The 25186-nt window shown below is 43.4% G+C and overlaps 2 protein-coding genes across 4 annotated transcripts; both read right to left on the bottom strand.

Annotated features, from left to right (window-relative positions):
• On the bottom strand, positions 1–18014 carry rbm10 (RNA binding motif protein 10). 2 transcript variants are annotated; one of them, XM_063015085.1, is made up of 22 exons: positions 17891–18014; positions 16604–16646; positions 15261–15510; positions 14920–15069; positions 13827–13896; positions 12702–12775; positions 11950–12036; positions 9415–9475; positions 8991–9140; positions 8446–8606; positions 7166–7263; positions 5827–5908; positions 5541–5691; positions 5374–5447; positions 3556–3616; positions 3354–3445; positions 3014–3187; positions 2735–2884; positions 2184–2246; positions 1894–2088; positions 1536–1583; positions 1–1134 (listed from the first exon to the last, which is right to left on the bottom strand). In XM_063015085.1, exons 2-22 carry the CDS (start codon positions 16618–16620, stop codon positions 1045–1047), a joined length of 2298 nt encoding a protein of 765 aa, XP_062871155.1. In that variant the 5' UTR covers positions 16621–16646; positions 17891–18014; the 3' UTR covers positions 1–1044. The 2 variants fall into 2 exon arrangements, with proteins under 2 accessions (XP_062871155.1, XP_062871152.1); XM_063015082.1 differs by having other exon boundaries at positions 5374–5450; positions 17891–18011.
• A 619-nt stretch (positions 18015–18633) lies between these two features.
• Positions 18634–22977, bottom strand: rhoac (ras homolog gene family, member Ac). 2 transcript variants are annotated; one of them, XM_063015110.1, is made up of 5 exons: positions 22883–22977; positions 21667–21822; positions 21233–21353; positions 21019–21149; positions 18634–19473 (listed from the first exon to the last, which is right to left on the bottom strand). In XM_063015110.1, exons 2-5 carry the CDS (start codon positions 21820–21822, stop codon positions 19300–19302), a joined length of 582 nt encoding a protein of 193 aa, XP_062871180.1. In that variant the 5' UTR covers positions 22883–22977; the 3' UTR covers positions 18634–19299. The 2 variants fall into 2 exon arrangements, with proteins under 2 accessions (XP_062871180.1, XP_062871179.1); XM_063015109.1 differs by lacking the exon at positions 22883–22977 and adding an exon at positions 22497–22605.
• Between the last annotated feature and the right edge of the window lie 2209 nt (positions 22978–25186).

The following is a 25186-nucleotide window of genomic DNA, read 5'->3' as shown; positions in this document are numbered from 1 at the left end:
TCTGTGTGAGGATTTTAATGACCCAGATCGTAACTCATTCTTTACATTTATACACCACTGATATTTTACAGAACAAATCGCCCGTCTCACTCGTCCCTTTTAAAAATGAACTCATTATTTATACAGCAATAAAACCAGCAACTAAAAATTCATACAAAAATAGATCCTCCTCCTCCTCTCCACGTCCGGCGTCCTCGTTACGGATGATCTGTCGATGTGAACGTGTGAATCTGGCACTTGTGTAATTATTCATTCTAATCATTCTTTTGTTTATGCATTTTCTCCCCATTTTTCCTCCCGATTGAGCAAATCCAATCTGTCCTCCGCTGACTGCAGATCTGCATCCGAGGAGAGCACGTCGCTGCCCACGCCTTCTTTACACGTGTACAGCCCTCCTGCACGGGCGTCTCTTCTGCCAATCAGGGTCCTTACACAGCGTATGAAGACCCACCCACCCACATGTAGTCCCGGTCCCCACCCTGCAGATACGGTGGCCTATTAGTATCCGCTGCAGGCGCTGCCAATTGTGCCCGCCAGATGGCGCCCAGCCGAACCCGGGAGTTCAGAAACTCGGTGAAACCCGGGCGCCATTAATTCTAATAATTCTATAATTCACTGCAGAGCTCACGTTCACCTTTTAACACCCCACACCTAAAAACCAGCTTCACACGACTCATGGACATGACGCCAATTCATCCCTGACCCCAGGACAGAAACCACCCACCCACTTACAGCCAATCGTGTGTCTGTACTGAACCCTGGATCTCGGTGGGAGTAACGTTCACCATGATTCCAAACAGCTGAACCTGATGTTTTATTCTGATGCAGGATTGATGGTCATCCTGAAGGGTTCACAAACTTTCTCCTATAGACTGAAATGCTAGATTTATTATGTCGGTGTGACTCGGCCATGTGATCTGATGTATAATCCGTACACAACTCCATTGTGGTGATGAGTGATGAAAGTGTGTGTGTGTGTGTGTGTGTGTGTGTGTGTGTGTGTGTGTGTGTGTGTGTAGGGGGGTACGGAGAGGGGGGTGGGGGTCACATAGGGCTGTATTTCCTCCGTTTGATGTCCGGCTGTTCGGAGTAGTTGTTCTCGTGCCTCGAACCCGCGCCGTTCCTGAACCTCATCTACACAGAGACAGAACAGATCAGATCTATTCACACTGTAGGGTCAAAAGTATTGGGACGCCACTTCTAATTCATATGTTTTAGCCATATAAATGAGATTATGTGCTTCTGACTTTGCAGGAACAGTTTAGGGAAGGTCCTTTCCTGTTCCAGCATGACTCCAGTGTCCTGCACAGAGCCCTGACCTCAGCAGCTCTGGGACGAACCGGAACACCGACATATTTTATACTACTACATTGGCACAAATTCCCACAGACACACACACTTCAACAAGTACTCTTGTGAGAAGCTTCTCGTTCGTTTTCAACTGGGACATTCGACTACCTCACGATCAGGCGTCCGAATACTTTTGGCACAGGCGGAACTAAGATTTTACAGCTCGGGTTCAGGGTCGTGCTCACCTGTCCTGGCATGTTGTCCAGTCGAGATCTTCTCTGCTCCAGATTTTGCTACGAGTACAAACAGAAGAAAATGAAATAAAACATTAATGGTTATTGGAGTTCTCAGACCACGCCCCTTTTCCTGTTATTTCTCTCTGAGCTCTGGTGACCTCTGCTGGCTGCGCAATGCCAACGCAGGCCGAGACGGGCAGCAGACGAGCACTCGACCCCTCCGACACACAACGCCACAAAGCAACCGGAAGTCATTTATTTTCAATTAGCTGCGACAGGAGGGGGGTGTAGAGGGTGGTGTGGGGGAGTAAAGATGGGGGGGTCCAGGTAAGGGGGGGGGGGGGGGGTGTAAACAGTGTCGCTTTACCTTGTGTAGATCAGAAAGCTGCTGGTGTCGAATTAAAGCCTCTTTGGAAGGAAACTGTCGCCGACACAGTAAACAAGCCAACTTCACCCAGTCGGTCAACTTCTCCTCCCTCTCTCCCCCATCATCATCATCCTCCTCTCCTCCACCTTCCTCCTGCCCTCTGTACACCAGCGAACCCGGAACAGGAGCCAGACACTGGAACCGAAACAAACAAAGAAATAATGAGGTGAGACACCCACTGTGACCCTGATCAGGTGTCATCAGAAAATACCAGAAAATAAAGTTCTCACCTCTCGATCGTCAGGTGCGTTTAACTGCTCAGTCAGGAGGAGGGACCGCTCCGATAAAGCTCCCTGCACAATCAACACGCCGTCAGTACACCGTCAAAATACACCACACACCGTCAAATCACCAAACACACAGTCAATACCCTCAATGCACCACAAACACAGTCAATACACGGTCAATACACCATTAATACACCCTTAATATACCCCTAATATACCACCAAAACACCCACAATACACCACACACCATCAAATCACCAAACACACAGTCAATACCCTCAATGCACCACAAACACCGTCAATACACGGTCAATACACCATTAATACACCCTTAATATACCCCTAATATACAACCAACACCCACAATACACCACACACCATCAAATCACCAAACACACAGTCAATACCCTCAATGCACCACAAACACCGTCAATACACGGTCAATACACCATTAATACACCCTTAATACACTGTCTAGTGAGTGTGTGTGTGTGTGTGTGTGACATCAGGACAACATTAAGCACATTAATGCAGGTATGGGGGTGAACGTTCACCTTTTTCTCCAGCACGGCGTATCCAGCGTCGGCGCTGGCGGATTCTCTCCTCTCATCAGCTAACCGCGAGTGCATGAGAGCAGAGACGGAGCGAACGCTGTCCTTCTGTCTGTTTAAACTCTTAGCCCAGCGCTCCATGTCTTTAGCGATCTGAAACACACACACACACACACACACACACACACACACACACACACACACACACACACACACAGATTACACACCGAGCGTTCCTTCCTGCAGTGTTGGGACGGGTGAGGACTGATTCTCCTCACGTACCTGCTGGGCCGTTTTGTTTTTGGGTTTGTCCTTCTTGTCCTTGGCTGGAGTGGAGGAGTCGGTGGGCGTGGTCGGGGCGGCGGATGTAGCGGCGGGGTCAGTAGCTGCAGGGATGTAGGTGTGTTTCTCTCCGTCCCAGTACATGTACTGCTGAGTCTGAGAGTTATAGTAGTACTGCAGCACAGGGGAGAGAAAAGCTAAACACTCCCATCTCACGTTCTACACCAGGGTTCATCTAACCACCCACGTTTCATCCATGATTATTCCCACCACCCAGGCAACACATGGAAACACACAACATATACTACACACACCACAGTACACAGAAGCACGAGGGTACCTGTGAGCTGGAGTCGTAGTAAAGTCCGGTCAGAGGATCGTAATAATAACCTGAACTCTCATCGTACTGATAGGTGGAGATGTCAGGATCAGCTACAGACACACACAGGACGCCGTGGTTACAGACTAAACCCTCAGTAAAGCACAACGTGTGGAACAGTTATCATTCCTCCATAATTACAAACGTTCAGACTGTAACTCACGGTACTTCTTCAGCTCGTACGCTGTACCCGGGGTCGCAGGGTGATTCCCGACCGTCCCCACCTGCACACACACACGCACACACACACACAGTTCTACAAACTGGTCCGAGGATACGTTTATTTATTTATTCACTCTGGTGGTATATATATATATATACACAGTGTATCACAAAAGTAAGTACACCCCTCACATTTCTGCAGATATTTAAGTATATCTTTTCATGGGACAACACTGACAAAATGACACTTTGACACAATGAAAAGTAGTCTGTGTGCAGCTTATATAACAGTGTAAATTTATTCTTCCCTCAAAATAACTCAATATACAGCCATTAATGTCTAAACCACCGGCAACAAAAGTGAGTACACCCCTTAGTGAAAGTTCCTGAAGTGTCAATATTTTGTGTGGCCACCATTATTTCCCAGAACTGCCTTAACTCTCCTGGGCATGGAGTTTACCAGAGCTTCACAGGTTGCCACTGGAATGCTTTTCCACTCCTCCATGACGACATCACGGAGCTGGCGGATATTCGAGACTTTGCGCTCCTCCACCTTCCGCTTGAGGATGCCCCAAAGATGTTCTATTGGGTTTAGGTCTGGAGACATGCTTGGCCAGTCCATCACCTTTACCCTCAGCCTCTTCAATAAAGCAGTGGTCGTCTTAGAGGTGTGTTTGGGGTCATTATCATGCTGGAACACTGCCCTGCGACCCAGTTTCCGGAGGGAGGGGATCATGCTCTGCTTCAGTATTTCACAGTACATATTGGAGTTCATGTGTCCCTCAATGAAATGTAACTCCCCAACACCTGCTGCACTCATGCAGCCCCAGACCATGGCATTCCCACCACCATGCTTGACTGTAGGCATGACACACTTATCTTTGTACTCCTCACCTGATTGCTGCCACACATGCTTGAGACCATCTGAACCAAACAAATTAATCTTGGTCTCATCAGACCATAGGACATGGTTCCAGTAATCCATGTCCTTTGTTGACATGTCTTCAGCAAACTGTTTGCGGGCTTTCTTGTGTAGAGACTTCAGAAGAGGCTTCCTTCTGGGGTGACAGCCATGCAGACCAATTTGATGTAGTGTGCGGCGTATGGTCTGAGCACTGACAGGCTGACCCCCCACCTTTTCAATCTCTGCAGCAATGCTGACAGCACTCCTGCGCCTATCTTTCAAAGACAGCAGTTGGATGTGACGCTGAGCACGTGCACTCAGCTTCTTTGGACGACCAACGCGAGGTCTGTTCTGAGTGGACCCTGCTCTTTTAAAATGCTGGATGATCTTGGCCACTGTGCTGCAGCTCAGTTTCAGGGTGTTGGCAATCTTCTTGTAGCCTTGGCCATCTTCATGTAGTGCAACAATTCGTCTTTTAAGATCCTCAGAGAGTTCTTTGCCATGAGGTGCCATGTTGGAACTTTCAGTGACCAGTATGAGAGAGTGTGAGAGCTGTACTACTAAATTGAACACACCTGCTCCCTATGCACACCTGAGACCTAGTAACACTAACAAATCACATGACATTTTGGAGGGAAAATGACAAGCAGTGCTCAATTTGGACATTTAGGGGTGTAGTCTCTTAGGGGTGTACTCACTTTTGTTGCCGGTGGTTTAGACATTAATGGCTGTATATTGAGTTATTTTGAGGGAAGAATAAATGTACACTGTTATATAAGCTGCACACAGACTACTTTTCATTGTGTCAAAGTGTCATTTTGTCAGTGTTGTCCCATGAAAAGATATACTTAAATATCTGCAGAAATGTGAGGTGAGTAAACGTGTGTGTGTGTGTGTGTGTGTAGGTGAGTGTACCTGGGGCAGTGCGGTCTGGGTTAGCGCAGACGAACCCACCGCCGGAGCTTCGGTTACCGTGGAAACCACAGCGGCTGCTGAAAGTAGACACACATAAAATGTACACTTTTAACTTATTAGTTAGAGGGTTGAGGGGTGACTGACTGAGCTCGGCTTCCCTCTCTCACCTTGAGCCGCTCTCCCATCATAGGCGCCCATTAACCCCAAAGCAAGATTGGGGACGAAGCCCGACTCACTGGTGCTGCCAGCTTGTGCGCCCTCATGTTCGTACATCGCTGCCCCCTGCTGGTACACGTTCACATCTCCACCTGTAGCGAGCTACAACGGCAGGGGGGGATTTGGGTTATCTTATTTATTTGAGGCTGCAACACCTACTCTAAATGTAATAGTCCAGCAGCAATCAGCAGTGTGTGTGTGTGTGTGTGTGTGTGTGTGTGTGTGTGTGTGTGTTACCTGTGAAACGGCCCACTGAGCTGCAGCGATGGCTGTACTGGCTACTGCAGCGGCACGACTGCTGTCATTCACACTCGCCTCCCTACAACCAACACACACACACACACACACACACACACACACACACACACACACACAGAATGCATTTCTATACCATTTATGTAGCTCCGTCCCAATATAGTGGACCATTCACTATATAGCCAAAAGTATTTGGACGCCTGATCATAAGCTTGTTGGACGCCCTGTTTCAAAAACAAATGGATTTATAATATAGCGCCCTCCACGTGACTATGCACTTTTCTGAAAAGCTTCTCACGAGACTTTGAAGCGTGTCTGTGTGTGGGAATTTGTGCCCATTAAAAAAAAAACACAAAAAAACACGACAGCATGTGTACGGCTGGGCGCCGATCCATCAATCGACGTTCTGGTTCCTCCCAGAGCTGTTGAGTGGGGCTGAGGTCAGGACACTGGAGTTTCAGTCATAGAGCACTGAAGTCGTGTGGTCATTCTGTAGGCCACGCCACGTTGTTATGCCCATATTTGGTAACCCGGGTCTAAGAGAAATTGTGAACGGGAAAAATGAACGCAGATTTCGCAAATCGCCTCTCTCGCATCCTGTAGCCATAAAAAAATGTTCCAGAGCTGTTAGGTTTTGTTTTATGGAGATTCTTCTGTGTATTATCACTGGATCCTCTGAATTATGAAGTCGTTAAAGAGCTAATGCTACTGCGCACCGAATTGACGTCACTAAACTGGAAGCCTCTTTATGTTTTCTTTTTGTTTTCTTTTATAAGCCTCTTAAGTAACCGCACGAAGCAGCACGATTCACCCGTGTAACCCCGTGTATTCACAAGTTTCGGTTGATATCTTTAGTAGCTAGCTACATTAAAGTCGGTCGGGTGTTACGCCTTTGCTTGTACTCGCCAAAAGCGGGCCGCTCGTTCCGTCGATTCGATCGTACGACCCTTTAACAACCTCGTAGTTCGGAGGATCCGGCGATGTACAGGAGAGAAACGTACACGGGACGAAACGCGCGGGGTTCTGAACGTGTTTGTTCAGCACAGGACGCGTTAGAGACGATTTTTTGAAAACCCCGTTCATTTTTCCCCGTAGGAGATCTGACTTACCAAATATGGGCATAACGAGGACTACAGAACGACGCACGACTTCAGCGGTCTATGCTGGAACAGGAAAGGGCCTTCCCTAAACCGTTGCAGCAAAACTGCAAGCATGTAATTTCCTGTTTATTATCGATTTATTACAACGGTGAGTGGATGCACGCGCGTCAGTTAGAAGGGGTGTGTGTGTGTGTGTGTGGTGTCGGTGAGATGTTCGGTACCGTTTGGACACCTTGGCGAACTCCACGGTGACGTTCTTCCCGTCGATGCAGAACGGAGGCTGAAGGGCCTGGAGGATCTGCAACAGCTGAGCGGCTTCCTGCAGGACAGACGGAGACATTCCCAACACTCACGAGCTGCCGGAAGCTTATCCAGGCATGATTTACATTCCCACTAACATAAACGTTATTATTATTATTATATATTATATACAATGAGACCTCGAAGATTGATGTACACACCGACACGCGTGCATTACCCATAAACCCCTTTAAAACTCAACACTTCAGAGATTAAATTACACTACAGCTGTTTGACATCTCATTCACAAACCACAGACATTAACATAGAGCTGCTTTCAGAGTGTGTCCATGGGAACTTCGCCCAACCTTGCCGACGGACAAAATAGGCACGTGATCAAGGTTCCAATTCATCCCAGAACACTGGCATCCCTTTAGACTGAACTATTTAAGGCATCTTAATAGACGTCGATTTGTGCAGGTACTTCCCCAAACTGCTGCCACACACTCGGTGAGGGTGGTGGCGGCTCAGCAGCTCAGAGCCGAGGGTTCAGTTCCCATCACTGCCTACTTGACACTATTGAGCCCTTGATCAAGAACCACTTGATCCAAGAACCAGTTGCTGACAGACTTTCAAGCCCACCAGCACAACCACGGAGACCAGGGTTCGAGTCCAGGCGAGCAGACTACAGACACAAAAGCTGTCTGCACGGCACAAGTGGTGGAGGAGCACAGAGAGTATAGCATGTTCCTCACCGACTGTGCGGTGAAAAGAAGTGTCTGCGGTTTCAGGTGTGTCTGAGGGGCGATGTGCCAGCCTCATGCCCACCTCCGCCAGTGGAGGTTGCGAGTTACGTGATAAAAAAAATAAAAGCCTGAATTTGTTGGAGCGAGTTGTACGAAGGGTAACGTGGTTCAGAAGTCGTTTTACCACGATGCTGGCGAGCTGTACGAAGGGTAAAGTGGTTCAGAAGTCGTTTATTTGTTTGTTTATTAGGATTTTAACGTCATGCTTTACACCCTGGTTACATTCATGACCGGAACGGTAGCCACTCACCACACAAGGTTCATCAGTTCACAAGTTTCAAACAGTCATGGACAATTTTGCATCTCCAGTTCACCTCACTTGCACGTCTTTGGACAGTGGGAGGAAACCGGAGCACCCGGAGGAAACCCACGCAGACGCGGGGAGATTCAGAAGTCGCTTAACCACGACGGTGGCGAGCTGTACGAAGGGTGAAGTGGTTCAGAAGTCGTTTTACCACGATGCTGGCGAGCTGTATGAAGACGAATCCTCGGTTCAGCTGCGTCTGCTTGTCTTTAATGAGACGGATGTTGGAGGCCGAGAGGGTGGCGAAAGGCTCCAGGGAGGATAGGATGGTCTCCACCGTGGTGTGAGGACCCAAGTTCCTGATGATCAGAGCTGAAATACACAAAGGGTCAGATTCAGATTTATTTTGATGTGGCTGAATAAGTGGAACAAATTCTACCAATTTGAGGTCTTTCTAAAAATCTGCCGAGTCAAAAATACAGTCGGAAAACACAGATGATTCATTTGATGATGCAGAAAGTTCTCTGACGTCTCCTAATTCCTCATGACTGATTCTGGGTCCATATAATTACAACTCGTCTGACTGCACTGCTATTAAAACTGTTTGCTGTCCACAGTTCAGCAAGCTTTACATTACCATGGCCACAGAAAAAGCAAGGAACAAACTTCATTGGAGCTACAGGGTGCCTTCAAAGTCAGAGAACAAACTCAGCACTCGTGTAGAAGCAGGACGGAACAGGACGGAACAGGACTCACTATCGTTGGCGACCTCTACAGGCTGAGGCAGAGCGGGCGGGTTCAGGAGGGGGGCGGGTCTGCGGTAAATGTCGGGAAGGGGCAGTAAGCCCCGCGATTCCTTCATCCGGCCCAGAGGGAAATCCAGCAGGGGCAGTTTCAGCTCGGCTTCTGGGAACAGACAGAGGAACCAGCGACGATCGATCAGCAAACCATGGAAAGGATTTTTGATTAGAATTATAAAGTGATGTTTTACACTTTGGTTCCATTCATGACAGGACAGGTAGTTACGCCCCTCCGAAGGCAGAGTTACGGTCAGTAAACTTACCAAACCCCTGTCTTTTATGGAACTTATGCTGGAACAGAAAAGGCCCTTCCCCAAACTGTTGCTGCACATATGCATAAACGATTAAACAGAACTGCTGCTAATGGGATCAGTTCTTACCTGATCGTGGAATGTCACATTTGAAACATTTCTCCCTGCGTTTGAAGTTCTGAGCTCCGCACTGAAACAAACAAAACATCTATTCATTCATTCATTCAGTCATTCATTCATCTATTCATTCATCTATTCATTCATCTATTCATTCAGTAATTTATTCATTCATTTATTCATTCATCTATTCATTCAGTCATTTATTTATTCATTCAGTCATTTACTCATTCAGTCATTCATTCATTCATTCATTCATTCAGTCATTATTCATTCATTTATTCATTCAGTCATTTATTCATTCAGTAATTTATTTATTCAGTCATTCATTCATTCATTCATTCAGTCATTATTCATTCAGTCATTTATTCATTCAGTCATTCATTTATTCATTCAGTCATTTATTCATTCAGTCATTTATTCATTCAGTCATTTATTCATTCATTCAGTCATTCATCTATTCATTCATTCATTCATTCCAGTGATTTATTCATTCATTCATTCAGTCATTTATTCAGTCATTCATCTATTCATTCATTCATTCATTCCAGTGATTTATTCATTCATTCATTCAGTCATTTATTCAGTCATTCATCTATTCATTCATTCATTCATTGTCATTTATTCATTCATTCAGTCATTATTCATTCATTCAGTCATTTATTCATACATTCAGTCATTCATCTATTCATTCATTCAGTCATTCCAGTCATTTATTCATTCATTCAATCAGTCATTTATTCATTCATTCAGTCATTCATCTATTCATTCATTCATTCATTCATCTATTCATTCATTCAGTCATTCATTCAGTCATTCATCTATTCATTCATTCATTCATTCATTGTCATTTATTCATTCATTCATACATTCATTCATTCAGTCATTTATTCATTCAGTCATTCATTCATTCATTCAGTCATTTATTCATTCAGTCATTCATTTATTCATTCAGTCATTCATTTATTCATTCATTCATTTATTCATTCATTCAGTAATTTATTCAGTCATTCATTCAGTCATTCATCTATTCATTCATTCAGTCATTTATTCATTCATTCATTCAGTCATTTATTCAGTCATTCATCTATTCATTCATTCAGTCATTCATCTATTCATTCATTCATTTATTCAGTCATTCTTTCAGTCATTCATCTATTCATTCATTCAGTCATTTATTCATTCATTCATTCAGTCATTCATTCAGTCATTCATCTATTCATTCATTCAGTCATTTATTCATTCATTCATTCAGTCATTTATTCAGTCATTCATTCAGTCAGTCATTCATTCAGTCATTCATCTATTCATTCATTCATTTATTCAGTCATTCTTTCAGTCATTCATCTATTCATTCATTCATTCAGTCAGTCATTCATTCAGTCATTCATCTATTCATTCATTCATTCATTCATTCAGTCATTTATTCAGTCATTCTTTCAGTCATTCATCTATTCATTCATTCATTCATTGTCATTTATTCATCTATTCATTCATTCATTCATCTATTCATTCATTCATCTATTCATTCATTCATCTATTCATTCATTCATTCATCTATTCATTCATTCAGTCATTTATTCATTCATTTATTCATTCATCTATTCATTCATTCAGTCATTTATTCATTCATTCATCTATTCATTCATTCATCTATTCATTCATTCATTCATTCATCTATTCATTCATTCATCTATTCATTCATTTATTCATTCAGTCATTCATTTATTCACAGTCATTTATTCATTCATTTATTCATTCATTTATTCATTCATTCATTTATTCATTCATTTATTTATTCAGTCATTTATTCATTCAGTCATTTATTCATTCAGTCATTTATTCATTGTCATTTATTCATTCAGTCATTCATTTATTCATTCAGTCATTCATTCAGTCATTATTCATTCAGTCATTCATTCAGTCATTTATTCATTCAGTCATTTATTCATTCAGTCATTCATCTATTCATTCAGTCATTTATTCATTCAGTCATTTATTCATTCAGTCATTCATTTATTCATTCAGTCATTCATTTATTCATTTATTCATTCAGTCATTTATTCATTCAGTCATTCATTTATTCATTCAGTCATCTATTCATTCCGTCATTTATTCATTCAGTCATTTATTCATTCAGTCATTTATTCATTTATTCATTCAGTCATTCATCTATTCATTCAGTCATTTATTCATTCAGTCATCTATTCATTCCGTCATTTATTCATTCAGTCATTCATTTATTCATTCAGTCATTTATTCATTTATTCATTCAGTCATTCATCTATTCATTCATTCATTTATTCATTCAGTCATTTATTCATTCAGTCATTTATCCATTCATTCATTTATTCATCTCTGTTCTCCGAGCAAATTCCAGCCCCACTGGAACCCTGCACCAATTACCCAAAATTACACTTATTACTGGTTACACTCCGCTCCCTGAAAGGACTGTTGGACCCCTCGGTGCTGTACACCACCCACACTACCGTCAGCACAAAGCGGTACACTACGTGTGTGTGTGTGTGTGTGTGTGTGTGTGTGTACCTTATTACAGAGCCAGTCCTCATTAGCACACGGTTTGGGGTCGCTGTAGTGCATGGACACTTTCCGTCCCATAACGGTCAGCTCTCCCTGATAAACGAAGAAAAACAAGAGAGAGAGAGAGAGAGAGAGGACAGCAGTCAGGGTCCGAAATCCAGCACCGATCCCAGAAAGAGAGAGAGAGACAGAGGTGAGAGAGAGACCTTCAGCTAGAAGGAAAAATGGGACGGACGGACGGACCCACCAGCCTCTCTCGGCCCTTTCCACTTGACCACTCACCTCGGGGTCTCCGGTTCCTCCTAATAATGAGACATTTCTAATGCCGTGATCCGAATCAGATCTGCAGAGGAACGAGCAGCACCGGGGCATCCAAACAGGTCCGTACTCGCCGATATTATATTTAATCGTGTGTTCCTGAAATCCAGCATCTCCTTCAACTCTGGGGTTCTACTCATCCTAAATATCTTCATTACATCACTAAATACTACCTGTATAAACAATCCAATAACCCCCCCCCCCCCCCCCCATCCCGATTAGCAAGAGTGGAACTCCGTGGGCACCCCCGCCCCGCACCCACCCTCCCCCCCCCCCCCCAAAAAAACCCCAAAGTATTATTATTATTACCCCCCAGTGTGGATGAACTTCATTACAAACATCAGCATCAAAACTCTGCATGGTTCTCTGATCTGCAATGTGTGTGTGTGTGTGTGTGTGTGTGTGTGTGTGTGTGTGTGTGTGTGTGTGTGAGAAGTGACCTGATGGGTCTCCATCCAGCGTGAGGCCTCCTGCAAGTGATTAAACTCGATGAAGGCGAATCCTCGGCTCTGACCTGCACACACGGCGCCGAGCCACAACACAACAACATAACAACAACAATGCAGTGTGGGTTAATGCGCCAAAACACTCACACACACACACACACACACATACACACACACTCTCACACACACACACACACACACACACACACACACACACTCTCTCTCACACACACACACACAGCAAGAGAAAGAAGGCGTGTATAATAAAGACAGACAGAGATTTGGATCCATCGTTCCATCGTTCATAATGTATTGGCATCCCGTCCAGGGTGTTTCCCTGTGGAACTTGACCCACCTTGACCCGGACCAGGATAAAGCAGTTGATAATATTGGCTTGTTTACATTCCTCCCGTCAGTCATGTTATAGACACACCTCCGAGAGCCTCCACCCCTAACTTAAAACATATCCGACTCCCTTCCATCCGGCGCTACTATGGTCGCAGGAGTAAACACGACCTGGTTTTGTACTTCACCTTCTAACCACTAGAGGCAGCACTTTAATTCCTGTTTAAACCTGTAAACAAACGCCAATAGTTTGGCGGGAGAGAGGAATGCTGACGTGACTGATCTAAGGACTTAAAGTTAAGTGTTTGGGTTTGCATCCACCTTCCCTGAATCGAACCAGCTGTGCCCGTTGGAGGCCCAGGCAGGACGACAGCACAGCCCAGATCTGAAATCAGAGAGCTCGAATGCTCCATGGCGGGATCCGAAGTTTGGAACCCCTGGCCGTGTCTGAAGAGGGGTGACTGAAACCCTGTGATGGATCGGTGTCCTCAGGGTAAACCGGACCCACCCCGACCCTGACCAGAATAAAGCTGCGCTTGAACGAAGCTGAACGAATGAACATCGTCGCATCAGTGACTCAGGAGTCCTGTACTGCTTTAATAGCGACTCTCGCGTTACTTAAACGCCGTTAAAGACGACGCTTCGGCCCTCGAGTCTGGGCGTGGTCGTACCACACACACACACACACACACACACACGGTCAGGAAAGCTCACATCGCCACCTGCAGGAACCAGGAGGGACTTTTTGTTTTGAAGGAAGGGAAATCGTCTCACCTGAAGATTTGTTCCTCATGAGACGAACGTCTCGAGCTTCGAACCCGTCGGCGTGGAGCAGATCTCGGATCTGAACACACACACACACACACACACACACACACACACACACACACACACACACACACACACACACACGGAAACACTAATGAGGAAATTCACACCAGGATGGGTTTACCATCAACTACTACAACTAGCTATAAACGATTACTGATTTAACCGAGGTTTAGTCTCGTCCGATTCCTAAAAACTCTGTGTTTACGTTTCGTTTGCATGTATATAGACACCAAGCAGCCATAAGTATGTGGACACCCATCCTATCGATTGAGTTTAGGTGTTTCAGACGCCCCGACCGCTCAATAACTGGTGAAGAAATAAAACCGCATGCTTCTAGCTTTGTGGAAACAGTCTCCACTCAAAGACTTACATTACTGAGATGAATCGGAACCACGACTACGAGCCAGGCACTCTTATTAAAGGTCAGAGCCTGACTTCACACACACACACACACACACTTTCTGAGAGGAAGGAAGACTGGCTTAGCACTCCGACAAGCTCATAATCAGGTGTCCACATACGCTTAGTGTTATAGAGTATTTAAATATGGGACGTGGACGTATATAAATTGTACATTCATAAAAGTGCAAGTCGCTTTGGTGGTGGATCTGGGGTTCGTTACGCCAGCTCACTGCTGCGCGGAACTGGGTTCGAATCTCAGAGGCGCCGTCGCCAAGCTCGTGTGTCTACACACACATGAGCGCTTCGTGATGGATTAGGATCCTGTCCAGGGTTTCCCTGTGAAACTGGACCCACGTTGACCCTGACCGGGATCAAGCAGTGGACGAAATGTGATTAGGAAAACCGGCTCGTTTACATTCCTGCCGTCGGTCATGTTGCAGACACGCCTCTGAGGGACCCTGACTCCGCCCTGAACTTAAAACATGTCCGGCTCCCTTCCGTCCTGCGCTATTATGATAGCAGAGGTAAACATTATCTGCAGTTCACCTTCTAACCACTAGAGGCAGCTCCTATAATTCCTCTTTAAACCTGTAAGACCCGTGGCTGGGTGGGGTGGGGGGGGGGGCGTTCGTACCTCTGTGGTGTTGATGTTGAGTGGAAGCATCCTGAGCATGATGATGGTGCTGGGTTTCTGCAGTTTGTAGTCGTGACCCTGAAGATCGGAATCGTCCACGCCGGTCTCCGATCTGTAATTCCTCTCGCCGTCATCGTCCCTCCACTGGTGCTGTTGCACAGGAACACGGAGAACATCAGAACCCACAGCAGAACCCACACTGGAACCCCACAGCGCTGGTCAGAACTCTCTACTTCAGTAAAATGCTCCCAATTAGACGTCTGACGATACAGGTGTCCAAATACTTCTGGCTGTGTAGTGCATCTGTGTATTCAGCGTGAGGTTAGTTTAAAGCTTCTCACCCTCCTGCCTTCCTCTCTCCTCCAGTCGCCTCTCGACTCCGATCGGCGTCTGTAGCGCTCAGAATCATCTCGATCCTTCCTGAAATCCTCAGGGCCGAAGGAATTCGAGGGGCCGCGCCCGTCCTGCCCTCTGAAGTCGGAGGCGTCGTTCGGGATCGGTCCACCGTCCTGCGCGTGCCTGCGATAGTCCACGTCTCTGTAATCGTGGTCCTCGCCGTCAGTACCGGCCGCCTCGTCGGCGTGTCCACCACTGACCAACGCACAGCGAGCAGATCGAGTTCAAAACACGACGCCAAACACACACACACACACACACACACACACACACACACACTCGCCTATTCAATATCCTGCCGTTAGCACGGGTCTCCAACATGATGCGCCGGTACGGACCAGCTCCGATTCCTCCAACAATAGACTGAAGTGAATTGTTTATGCCGCACAGGTGAGTGAATTCGACTGATAATGAACCTCATGGATCAACTATATAAAAAAAAATGCTTTATTAAAAAAGATGAAGCAACTAACAGAGTTCCAAAAAGGTTAAATAGCTTTACAAACATAAGAACCACAGTCTGGAGGCGACTGCACAACGGTGCAAAACCTGGACCTCTGAGCAATCGGAAACGCTTTATATGATCCTTTAAGTCAAGTTTTAATAGATTTCTCACACTCGGACATATCTTAACACAAATTAATATACACAAACGCCTCGGCTCACGACGTTAATTAGTTTTAAGACTCTAAATCTAAGAAGCTAGGCCAAATAAACACTTTAATAACGACTTAGAGACTCTTTTCAATACATTTATACATTTTAATGATGCTGATGTAAAGGAAAACATATATAAAATATTACTTTTATCTGATTGGGGTTGTCAACAAATTATTAAAGTCATGAATTCAACATAAACACAAATCAGAATAAAGTGGAACGAATTGGCGCCGCCTGGAGGCGGAAATCTGGAACTGCAGGTACCGACCGACATGTAAATAAGACAATATTTATAACATTTTAAAGCTTTTAATTGCATTATTTTACATTGTTTTGCATTTTTAATTGTTTTAGGTGATTTTTATTTGCATGGGGTTTTAAAAGAAAATCCTCTGTAAAGTCGAAACGATGTAAATGAAGCTATATCTGTAATACAAATATAAATAAAATATTAACATCCACTACATGAGGCTGCAATCTGCCTATAAAATGTGTTTTACAGAGATATAAAGTAATCAAGCAAACTAATAAACTCCACCGCTCACTGCTAAAGGTTCCATTTTGAGGTCGATCTAGATTACGAGACTGTTCTAAATGTGGTGGTTGTGATAAGAAATATTTCACTCACCGCCTCCCATAATCCATGTTTATTAGATCCACCGCTGCAGCTTCTAAAACACAAAAAAAGAAAATATTATTATTTAATTTAGACTAGTAGCTTCATTTATCATGTCATGGATTGAGTGAGTGAAAGAATGAATATGATCGCTGTATTACTAAGTGTATGGAACACTGTGATGTTGCCAGATCCTGCCCTGGTCAAGTGTTAAAAAGTCAGTGATATGGACCTTCCACCTCTCACACGGCACTCTAGAATCCTTCAGAAAACCCTCGACAGAAAACACGGTTCACCACCGCATCAACAAATACAAGTACGGACTCCACTGCACAAAGCAGAACCAGAACGTCAACATCATCCAGAAACGCCACAGACGGACCGATGCAGAGCGACATCGTTTTTGGAAATAATGGATGTCGGGTTCTTTGGGTCAAAAAGGAAAAGGACCTTCCCCAATGTTACCAATGCAAATTCAAAATCCAGAGTCTGTAATGGCATGGGTAACTTGTGCATGCTCCATTATTGCTAAGAGGATGGGGCAAAAACATTTAGGAGGCTCTGTGGTACCAGAGTGCAGGCGCTAGACTGACCAGCCTGCAGTCCTGACCTGTCTAACAATGGAAACGTGAAGAGCTTTATGAAGCACAACACAGGAGAATTAAGGTTCTGGTCTGCTGAGCATCTGAAGTGTTTTATAAAGCAAGAATGGAATAAAATTCTACTTTAACACGTCCAGCTGGTGTTTGTGGTTCCTGAACCGTTACAGAACCTTGTTAGAAGCAAAGATGATGCAGAACAGCAGTAAACACACCCCGTCCCAACTTTTTCAAGTGCATTGCAGCTATTAAATGCAGAATGAGTGTGTGTGTGTGTGTGTGTGTGTGTGTGTGTGTGTGTGTGTGTGTGTGTGTGTGTGTGTGTGTGTGTGTGTGTTTTATTTATTTCTGTACACAAATCTTCATGCTAGAGAGCGTCTGTACGGAACACTGTGATTGGACGTTACCTAGCAGCTAACAGCAAAGCTAGGATAGCTAACGAGCTAGCTACTAACTGTTCAATACTTCATTAGATATTCAGATAGCAAATATTAAACTGTATTAACATTAATAACAATAACAGTTCACATTAAGATAACAGAATTGACTGCAGATACAGAGTAGCCCAGCATTAGCATGTTAGCTCCTCTGTACACGCATGCAGCTTCGTTAGCTTCGGTGGCTAAAAAACCGAGCAACACGAAGCTGCCGCTCTGTCAGGCTGTTTTTAATTTGATGTAAAATAAGAATAAAATCTTACCCGCGTTAAATAAAGATCATTTTTTCCTCACATAAAGCGGCTATAAAATGTGCAAAAATCACTCAATTTGAAGCACAAGTCACTACGCCAATTTCACCGTAAAAACCGGGTTGCCAAATCCCTACGACAAAGACCCTCATTTATGGTAAAGGTTAAAAGCGAGTCGGGTTGCCAGATCTGAATTATTAAGTAAAACCAAACCAAGTGTGGTTGCCAGATATTCAATAACGTTGGATGAGTTATTAACATAAGGCGCTAGTCATCACAAAACAAGGTTGCCAGATCCTTAACATCATGTGTTCAAGTCCCAAACAGTGGCTGCTTGCTGGAGCCGGGATTCGAACCTATAAACTGATATCCCGAAGCCCAACCGCTGAACAAGACCCTCCTTCATTGTATGAGTGTACGCATGAATGGGTTGCCCAATCCACAAAAAGCAGCACTGCAAGAGCTACACAGTAGGGTTGCCAGATTTACGACAAAATAACTTCTACACTATATAATTGCATTTGTAATTCATGGCTGGGTTGCCTGATCTTTAATAAAACCCACTTTAAAAACAACTTCCATTAAAAGAACGAGATGGTGGAAAGATTTACGTTAAGGTTGCCAGATTGACAAATTCTACTCAACAGTGCTCAACACTACTCTGCTACAAACCCGTTTTCTAATACGTAGGGTTGCCAGATCCACAAGAAACTAAATGTCTTATATAGGAGATCCTATTATTCAGGAGTCGTTAGTGATTTTAATTCTTTATTTTTTACATAAAGTGTGAAAGTAAAAAACAAAAGTTTACAAAGAATCCTTTTTTAAGGTAACATTTGATTTTAAACAAAAATAGCTATACGTTCCTGTCCAGTAAACACAGTACACACACACCTACACTCATACACACACATGCACGCTCACACATCTATAAAACATTTTTAATCAAACTTTAAAATACAGACTTTATGACCCCCACAACCTCAAATCCTCAGAGGTACTTCATACAATCTTACACCCCTTACAGAAAATACTATATATAAACCCCCCCCTCAGAGAAAAAAAGTCCAAAGAGCTTAAAAAGGCTTAAAAATTTAGTTATATAACGTATTTAATGCCTGAACAGGGACTCCGCCCGTCCGCCAGGGCTCCTGATGTTTAGCATGTGGCGTCACAGCTATGCCGTACAAAGCTGTTTTGCTCACTCATTAACGGGGTACAGAAAGAGTTCATTAGCTATAACGTACAGACGGAGGAGTAAAGTTAAATGTTCCATTTTTAAACGTTTGGTAAGAAGGGGATTCAAACCCAGCTGTTATGCATCCCCACCACCCTGCACCACCCACCCACCCCCCTTTCATGGCTCCATGACAGTCCAGGTAAGTCGCTCAGCCCGGCCGCGGGGCGAGTTCTGCTCCTCTCTATACTAACAGGCAGCGGTTGTTCTTTCCACGTTTCTTGGCCTGCAGCGCCGCCTTGGTGGCCGTTTCGAACACGTCCCTCACACAGTCCTTGGTCTTGGCCGAGCATTCCACGTAAGCGAAGGCGTCGATTCGGATCGCCATGTCGCGGGCTTCATCTGGTCTCACCGGCACCTGTAAATCACACAGAAATTCATTCATTCATTTATTTTAAAAACCACCTCATCACGGACAAGGTCACGGTGGGTCCTGAGCCATAAACAGGGTGGAAATCTATCGCATACACACGGGGAGATTTAGGGCAACCAATCCCTAACCCTAACCAAACCTAACCCTAAAACTAACCCTAACCAAACCCAAAAACCAACCCTAACCAAACCCCAAAACCAAACCTAACCCTAACCAAACCTAACCCCAAAACCAAACCTAACCCTAACACAAACCCAAACCTAACCCTAACACAAACCCAAACCTAACCCCAAAACCAAACCTAACCCCAAAACCAAACCCTAAAACTAACCCTAACCAACCCTAAACAAACCTAACCCTAACACAAACCCAAACCTAACCCCAAAACCAAACCTAACCCCAAAACCAAACCCTAAAACTAACCCTAACCAAACCCAAAAACCAACCCTAACCAAACCCCAAAACCAAACCTAACCTAACCAAACCCCAAAACCAAACCTAACCAAACCCCAAAACCAAACCTAACCCTAACACAAACCCAAACCTAACCCCAAAACCAAACCTAACCCCAAAACCAAACCCTAAAACTAACCCTAACCAACCCTAAACAAACCTAACCCTAACCAACCCTAACCCCAAAACCAAACCTAACCCCAAAACCAAACCTAACCCTAACACAAACCCTAACCCTAACCAAACCTAACCCTAAAACTAACCCTAACCAAACCTAACCCTAATCAACCCTAACCCTAACACAACCGTAATCAAACCTAACCCCAGAACTTACCCTAACAAACCCTAACCAAACCTAACCACAAAACCAAAGCTAACAAACCCAAACCAAACCTAAACCTAACCCTAAAACAACCCTAACAAACCTAACCTTAAAACTAACCCTAAACCTAACCATAACCAAACCTAACCCTAACAAACCTAACCCTAAAACTAACCCTAAACTAAACCTAACAAACCCTAACCAAACCTAACCCTAAAACAACCCTAACAAACCTAACCCTAAAACTAACCCTAAATCTAACCCTAACCAAACCTAACCCTAACAAACCTAACCCTAAAACTAACCCTAACCTAACCTAACACTAACAAACCTAACCCTAAAACTAACCCTAAATCTAACCCTAACCAAACCTAACCCTAACAAACCTAACCCTAACAAACCTAACCCTAAAACTAACCCTAACCTAACCTAACACTAACAAACCTAACCCTAAAACTAACCCTAACAAACCCTAACCAAACCTAACCCTAAAACTAACCCTAAAACTAACCCTAACCAAACCTAACCCTAAAACAACCTTAACCTACAAATGCTGTTTAAAAAAGAAGATCTTACATGAACTGAGGGGTGGGTTGCCAAGTGCTCAAAATATGCATAAAAATGTGAGATTTTGAACACCATGAGGCCACTAACAGAGTCCCATAGATGCCAAATAGTAGGTGAAGTAAACTAGTCCAAATACACCATCTCCTAAAAATGCTTTTCTCGACTCTGCACCCGTTTGGACGGCGGACCTGTTTCATTTTGGCGAGTTCTCGCCGCGTGTGCTCGTCGTTCCTCAGGTCCTTCTTGTTACCCACGAGGATGATGGGAACGTTGGGACAGAAGTGCTTCACCTCCGGCGTCCACTTCTCCGGAATATTCTCTATAAGAACAGATACAAATACATCAGAGCTGATCAGAGGGAAGAGAGAAGCGTGAGAGCGGAGGAACGTCTGAACTTCTCACCCAGGCTGTCAGGACTGTCTATAGAGAAGCACATGAGGATGACGTCGGTGTCGGGGTACGAGAGCGGCCTCAGACGGTCGTAATCCTCCTGACCCGCCGTATCCCACAGCGCCAACTCCACCTGCAGCACGCACAGAGTAAACATGCTAGTAAACACTCAACATATGAATAAACCAGTGGCTAAAATGACCTGAACCTGAGCTAGACCACCACCGTGGAGGGATCAAGGTCTCATAAAGAAAGGTGGTGCAACAGTGACCCCTGGTGTCCGAGTGGTAGAGCACAGCGGGGCTTTCCTGTATGTAGTCGGAAGGGATGGATGCTAGTGTGGGGCTCTCCTCAGCCAGCGGGGCAATGGTGCAAGCATCAGAGCAACTGTAATAGGGAACTGGAAATGACTAAAGCGCCGTTACCTGATCCCTGTCGGTTCCTACCTGTTTTCCATCCACCTCGATGTCGGCCACGTAGTTCTCGAACACGGTGGGAACGTAAACCTCGGGGAACTGGTCCTTACTGAACACGATCAGTAAACACGTCTTCCCACAGGCACCGTCTCCCACGATCACCAGCTTCTTACGGATCGCCGCCATCTACCAATCACACACAAACACAATCTAGTCGTCTCCAGTTCCCCAACTGTAACTCCCAACACACGCCTCACGACGCGTGTGCAGTATTCAACCGCTTCTCTTCACCCTGACGATGTGGGTTTACATAGGGATCAGAATCATGTATGGAGAGTCACGCACCGCTCTCCATTATTCACAGTCTCTATGCAGTGCCTCCACCAGCCAGCAGAGGTCGTAACTGCAGCACTGATGAGGAATAACTTCAACCCTCCCTCCCACAGACACAGCCAGTCATGTCTGTGTGGGCTAATCCAAACCTTACTATAAACCTAAACCTAACCTAAAACCAACCCGACACAATCCCCCAAACCTAAACCCAACCCTAAACCTAAACCCAACCCTAATCCTACATCTGACTCTTAACCAACCCTAACCCTAAACTAACCCTAACCCAGCCCTGACCAAACACCTACCCCTAATTTACACTAAGTGGTCAAATCCCTTTTAAACATAAATTCTAATCATTTAAATTAAATTGAAAATGTAAATAAATATATAAATGTTTTAAGGTTCATTAAACTTCACTCATTATTCCGAGGCCTGTAAACACAAACAGATTCACTCAAAACAAACTCAAATTAAACCATTATATTCATTATACTTAATCTATAAAAACATAATTATTAATTTATTACTCTCATAATCAACCAGTCGCAGTGATATTGATTATTTTCTTTTTAACTTCATAAGACTAATAGCAAACCGGTTAAAGCTAAGTGCTAACGCTAACTAGCCGTCAAAACCTAAGGCTGCGTCCCAATCCCAAACTGTACACTACCGCACTGAAGAGTGCGCACTAACAATAGCAGCATGTGCGGTGTAGTGCACACTACGGTACAGGATTGTGTGCGGAATGAGACGTAACCACAGTCTGTGTTTAACTTACAAGAAGCTACAAAAATAAACAAACTTATATTCGGACATTTATAAGAACTCAGATAAAAATAAAACGTTAAAAATGACACAAAACAGAAACGGTTTAGTTTAAAATAATATAAATGAATAAAATATGAAATATTACCGTTTATCTGAACACCGAGGAAGTACTGATATACTTTCCTGTACCTCTCTAAGCTCCACCCACATCCATCAAGCCCCGCCCATTTCCGCCAGTGCCACGCAGTAGTCGCTGAGAAACAAATAAAATAATTAAATAAATTATAATAAAATAAAATAAAAATACATTAAATAGAATACATAAAACAATTTATATTCTATAAAAACAAAAAAAATAAAACAAGAATAAAAATCGATAAAATAATTAAATAAATTACAATAAAATTAAATAAAAATACATTCAATATTATAAATAAAACAATATATATTCTAAGAAACAAATAAAATAAAATTAGAATAAAATTAGATAAAATGTATTGGACATATTTAAAATAAAAATATATATAATACATAAATAATATAAAATATAATAAAAAATTATATATTAAAATTACATAAAATATTTAAAACAAAATACAGAATATCTCAAATTGATATTATTAAATATAAATAAAATAAAAAATACTAACAATAAATAAACACAAAATTAAATATACTAAAAGTTCATTTAAAATTGTTAAATAAAATGGCATTAAATAAAATATTGCACAAAGCTGAATTTTGCCTGGATAGCCAGGAAGAAGTATTCCCTGAATTAGAAGCTGATGGAACATGGGTGACACTGTTCACAGTCAAACAAGCTTTAAATCTTAAATTATGATCCTAAATGTTGGTCCATGTAATTAGCGAGACCTTTTTGTTTAGGTTGTAATTCTAAAGCAATGGATTCTTTCTTGTATCTCTGTCTTTAAGCCAAGAATGCCATAGAGCTGTGTACAGTTACACATATGTTTATGTTTCAACAGTTTTTAATTTATGGCAGGTCTGATCTCAGATTATTGGCCTTCTGAACAGATTAAACTCAACTTCTGGACTTATTAAAGGGTGCCAGTTTATGTTTTGTATGTTGTATTGAGTATATGTGAGTGTATATGGGTACAGAAAAGTCGCCAGCTGGAAGCAATTATAATCACTAAAAAAAGAAGTAAGAGGTTCTGCATCACAGGTCTTCTCCACTTAATTTACCATCATGATGAATTATCATGAACCATCACGTTGCTGAATGTAGATTTTTGACTTAACATATTTTAGAAACCCTAAATGCTAACCCTGAACTTACATACAAACATTTAATCAATCATTTACAGAAACAGATCAATAAAGTAATCAAACACTGAAGCCCAGGCTGAGAGGACTGGGGTTTACAGTTTTTCTCAGTCGATTTGGTTCATTTCTCACATCATGATTTACATTGGCATCACAACAAGTGCATTTCTCAAAACAGTTAGTGCAAACAGCAAAACTCAATGAAATACCTGCAAAAGCACGTACCTCGCTCACAATTCTTTGTTTGTGCCTCAAAAGCAAATATTTATGTCAATCAACTTGTCAGTGCCATCAGAATGTCTAGTCTGTGTGTCATTGCCTATGAACAAGGCAGTCAAAATACTTACTCATGTTGTCAGTGCAACAGTGTACACTGTAAGTATATTCTGATAGAAACCAGCTAAGCTTTTGATTACAAGAACGCTGCACATTTTGTGGCATATCAATTGAAACGGTACATGTTACACACAAAATACAAACTTACACAGAACACAAAGTTACACATGACTGTATGTGGGAGACTGACAGCAAGAAATTGGACTGGAATCAAATTTATACAGTAATATTATTTTACTGTATTGTTCGCACTGCAGTTTGTTGACAAAAAAATCTGATAGAAATTCAGGAAAGACAGACAACTGTTTGGCAGCACCCTATAACACAGAGGAAAAACTACAAAATTAGAAACTTACTCTAAACATTCAAAACAACTTGAGACAACAACTTAAGGAATTATAGTGCTTTCTTTTCTATACATCCTGATGCTCCTCTCTGTTGGGCCACATGTTTTCATCCACGTCACACTGGATATCTTCCCTTGCAATGCAGTGTGGAAAGAATCTCCTGAAGTGCCTAATCCAGCCCCTGCAGGCATCTGCTGTGATATACTCACAAGCTGCATCCATGGCAGTCAGCAGGTTCATCTGGGTGTGCGGCTGGTGATCGTACACCTTCCATCTCCAGGCTGAGAAGAACTCCTCAATTGGGTTCAGGAATGGGGAGTAGGGTGGGAGGAATTCCACCAGCATTCTATAATGATTGCCTGATGGTGTTAGAGTGGCATGGACTCTCCTAACTCTTCCTCTGTTTTGTCCCCTCAGTCTTCCACCACACAGCCTTACCCCTCTTCTTGGCTGTTCACCCTGTACACAGCCTTGTCTTT

The sequence above is a fragment of the Trichomycterus rosablanca genome, chromosome 19 (genome assembly GCF_030014385.1).
Source record: "Trichomycterus rosablanca isolate fTriRos1 chromosome 19, fTriRos1.hap1, whole genome shotgun sequence".
Lineage (NCBI taxonomy): Eukaryota > Metazoa > Chordata > Actinopteri > Siluriformes > Trichomycteridae > Trichomycterus > Trichomycterus rosablanca.
This window is presented reverse-complemented; position numbering and strand designations above follow the sequence as displayed.

Excerpts from the sequence above, each read along its gene's own strand:
- rbm10 (XM_063015082.1), bottom strand. Across the intron at positions 13,897-14,919 it reads TCAACATCAACACCACAGAG|ATCCGAGATCTGCTCCACGC; the intron begins GTACGAACGCCC and ends GTGTGTGTTCAG. Across the intron at positions 9,476-11,949 it reads AGGACTGGCTCTGTAATAAG|TGCGGAGCTCAGAACTTCAA; the intron begins GTACACACACAC and ends TGTTTGTTTCAG.
- rhoac (XM_063015109.1), bottom strand. Across the intron at positions 21,354-21,666 it reads TCGAGGTGGATGGAAAACAG|GTGGAGTTGGCGCTGTGGGA; the intron begins GTAGGAACCGAC and ends TGCGTGCTGCAG. Across the intron at positions 19,474-21,018 it reads AACTCGCCAAAATGAAACAG|GTGCCGGTGAGACCAGATGA; the intron begins GTCCGCCGTCCA and ends TGTGATTTACAG.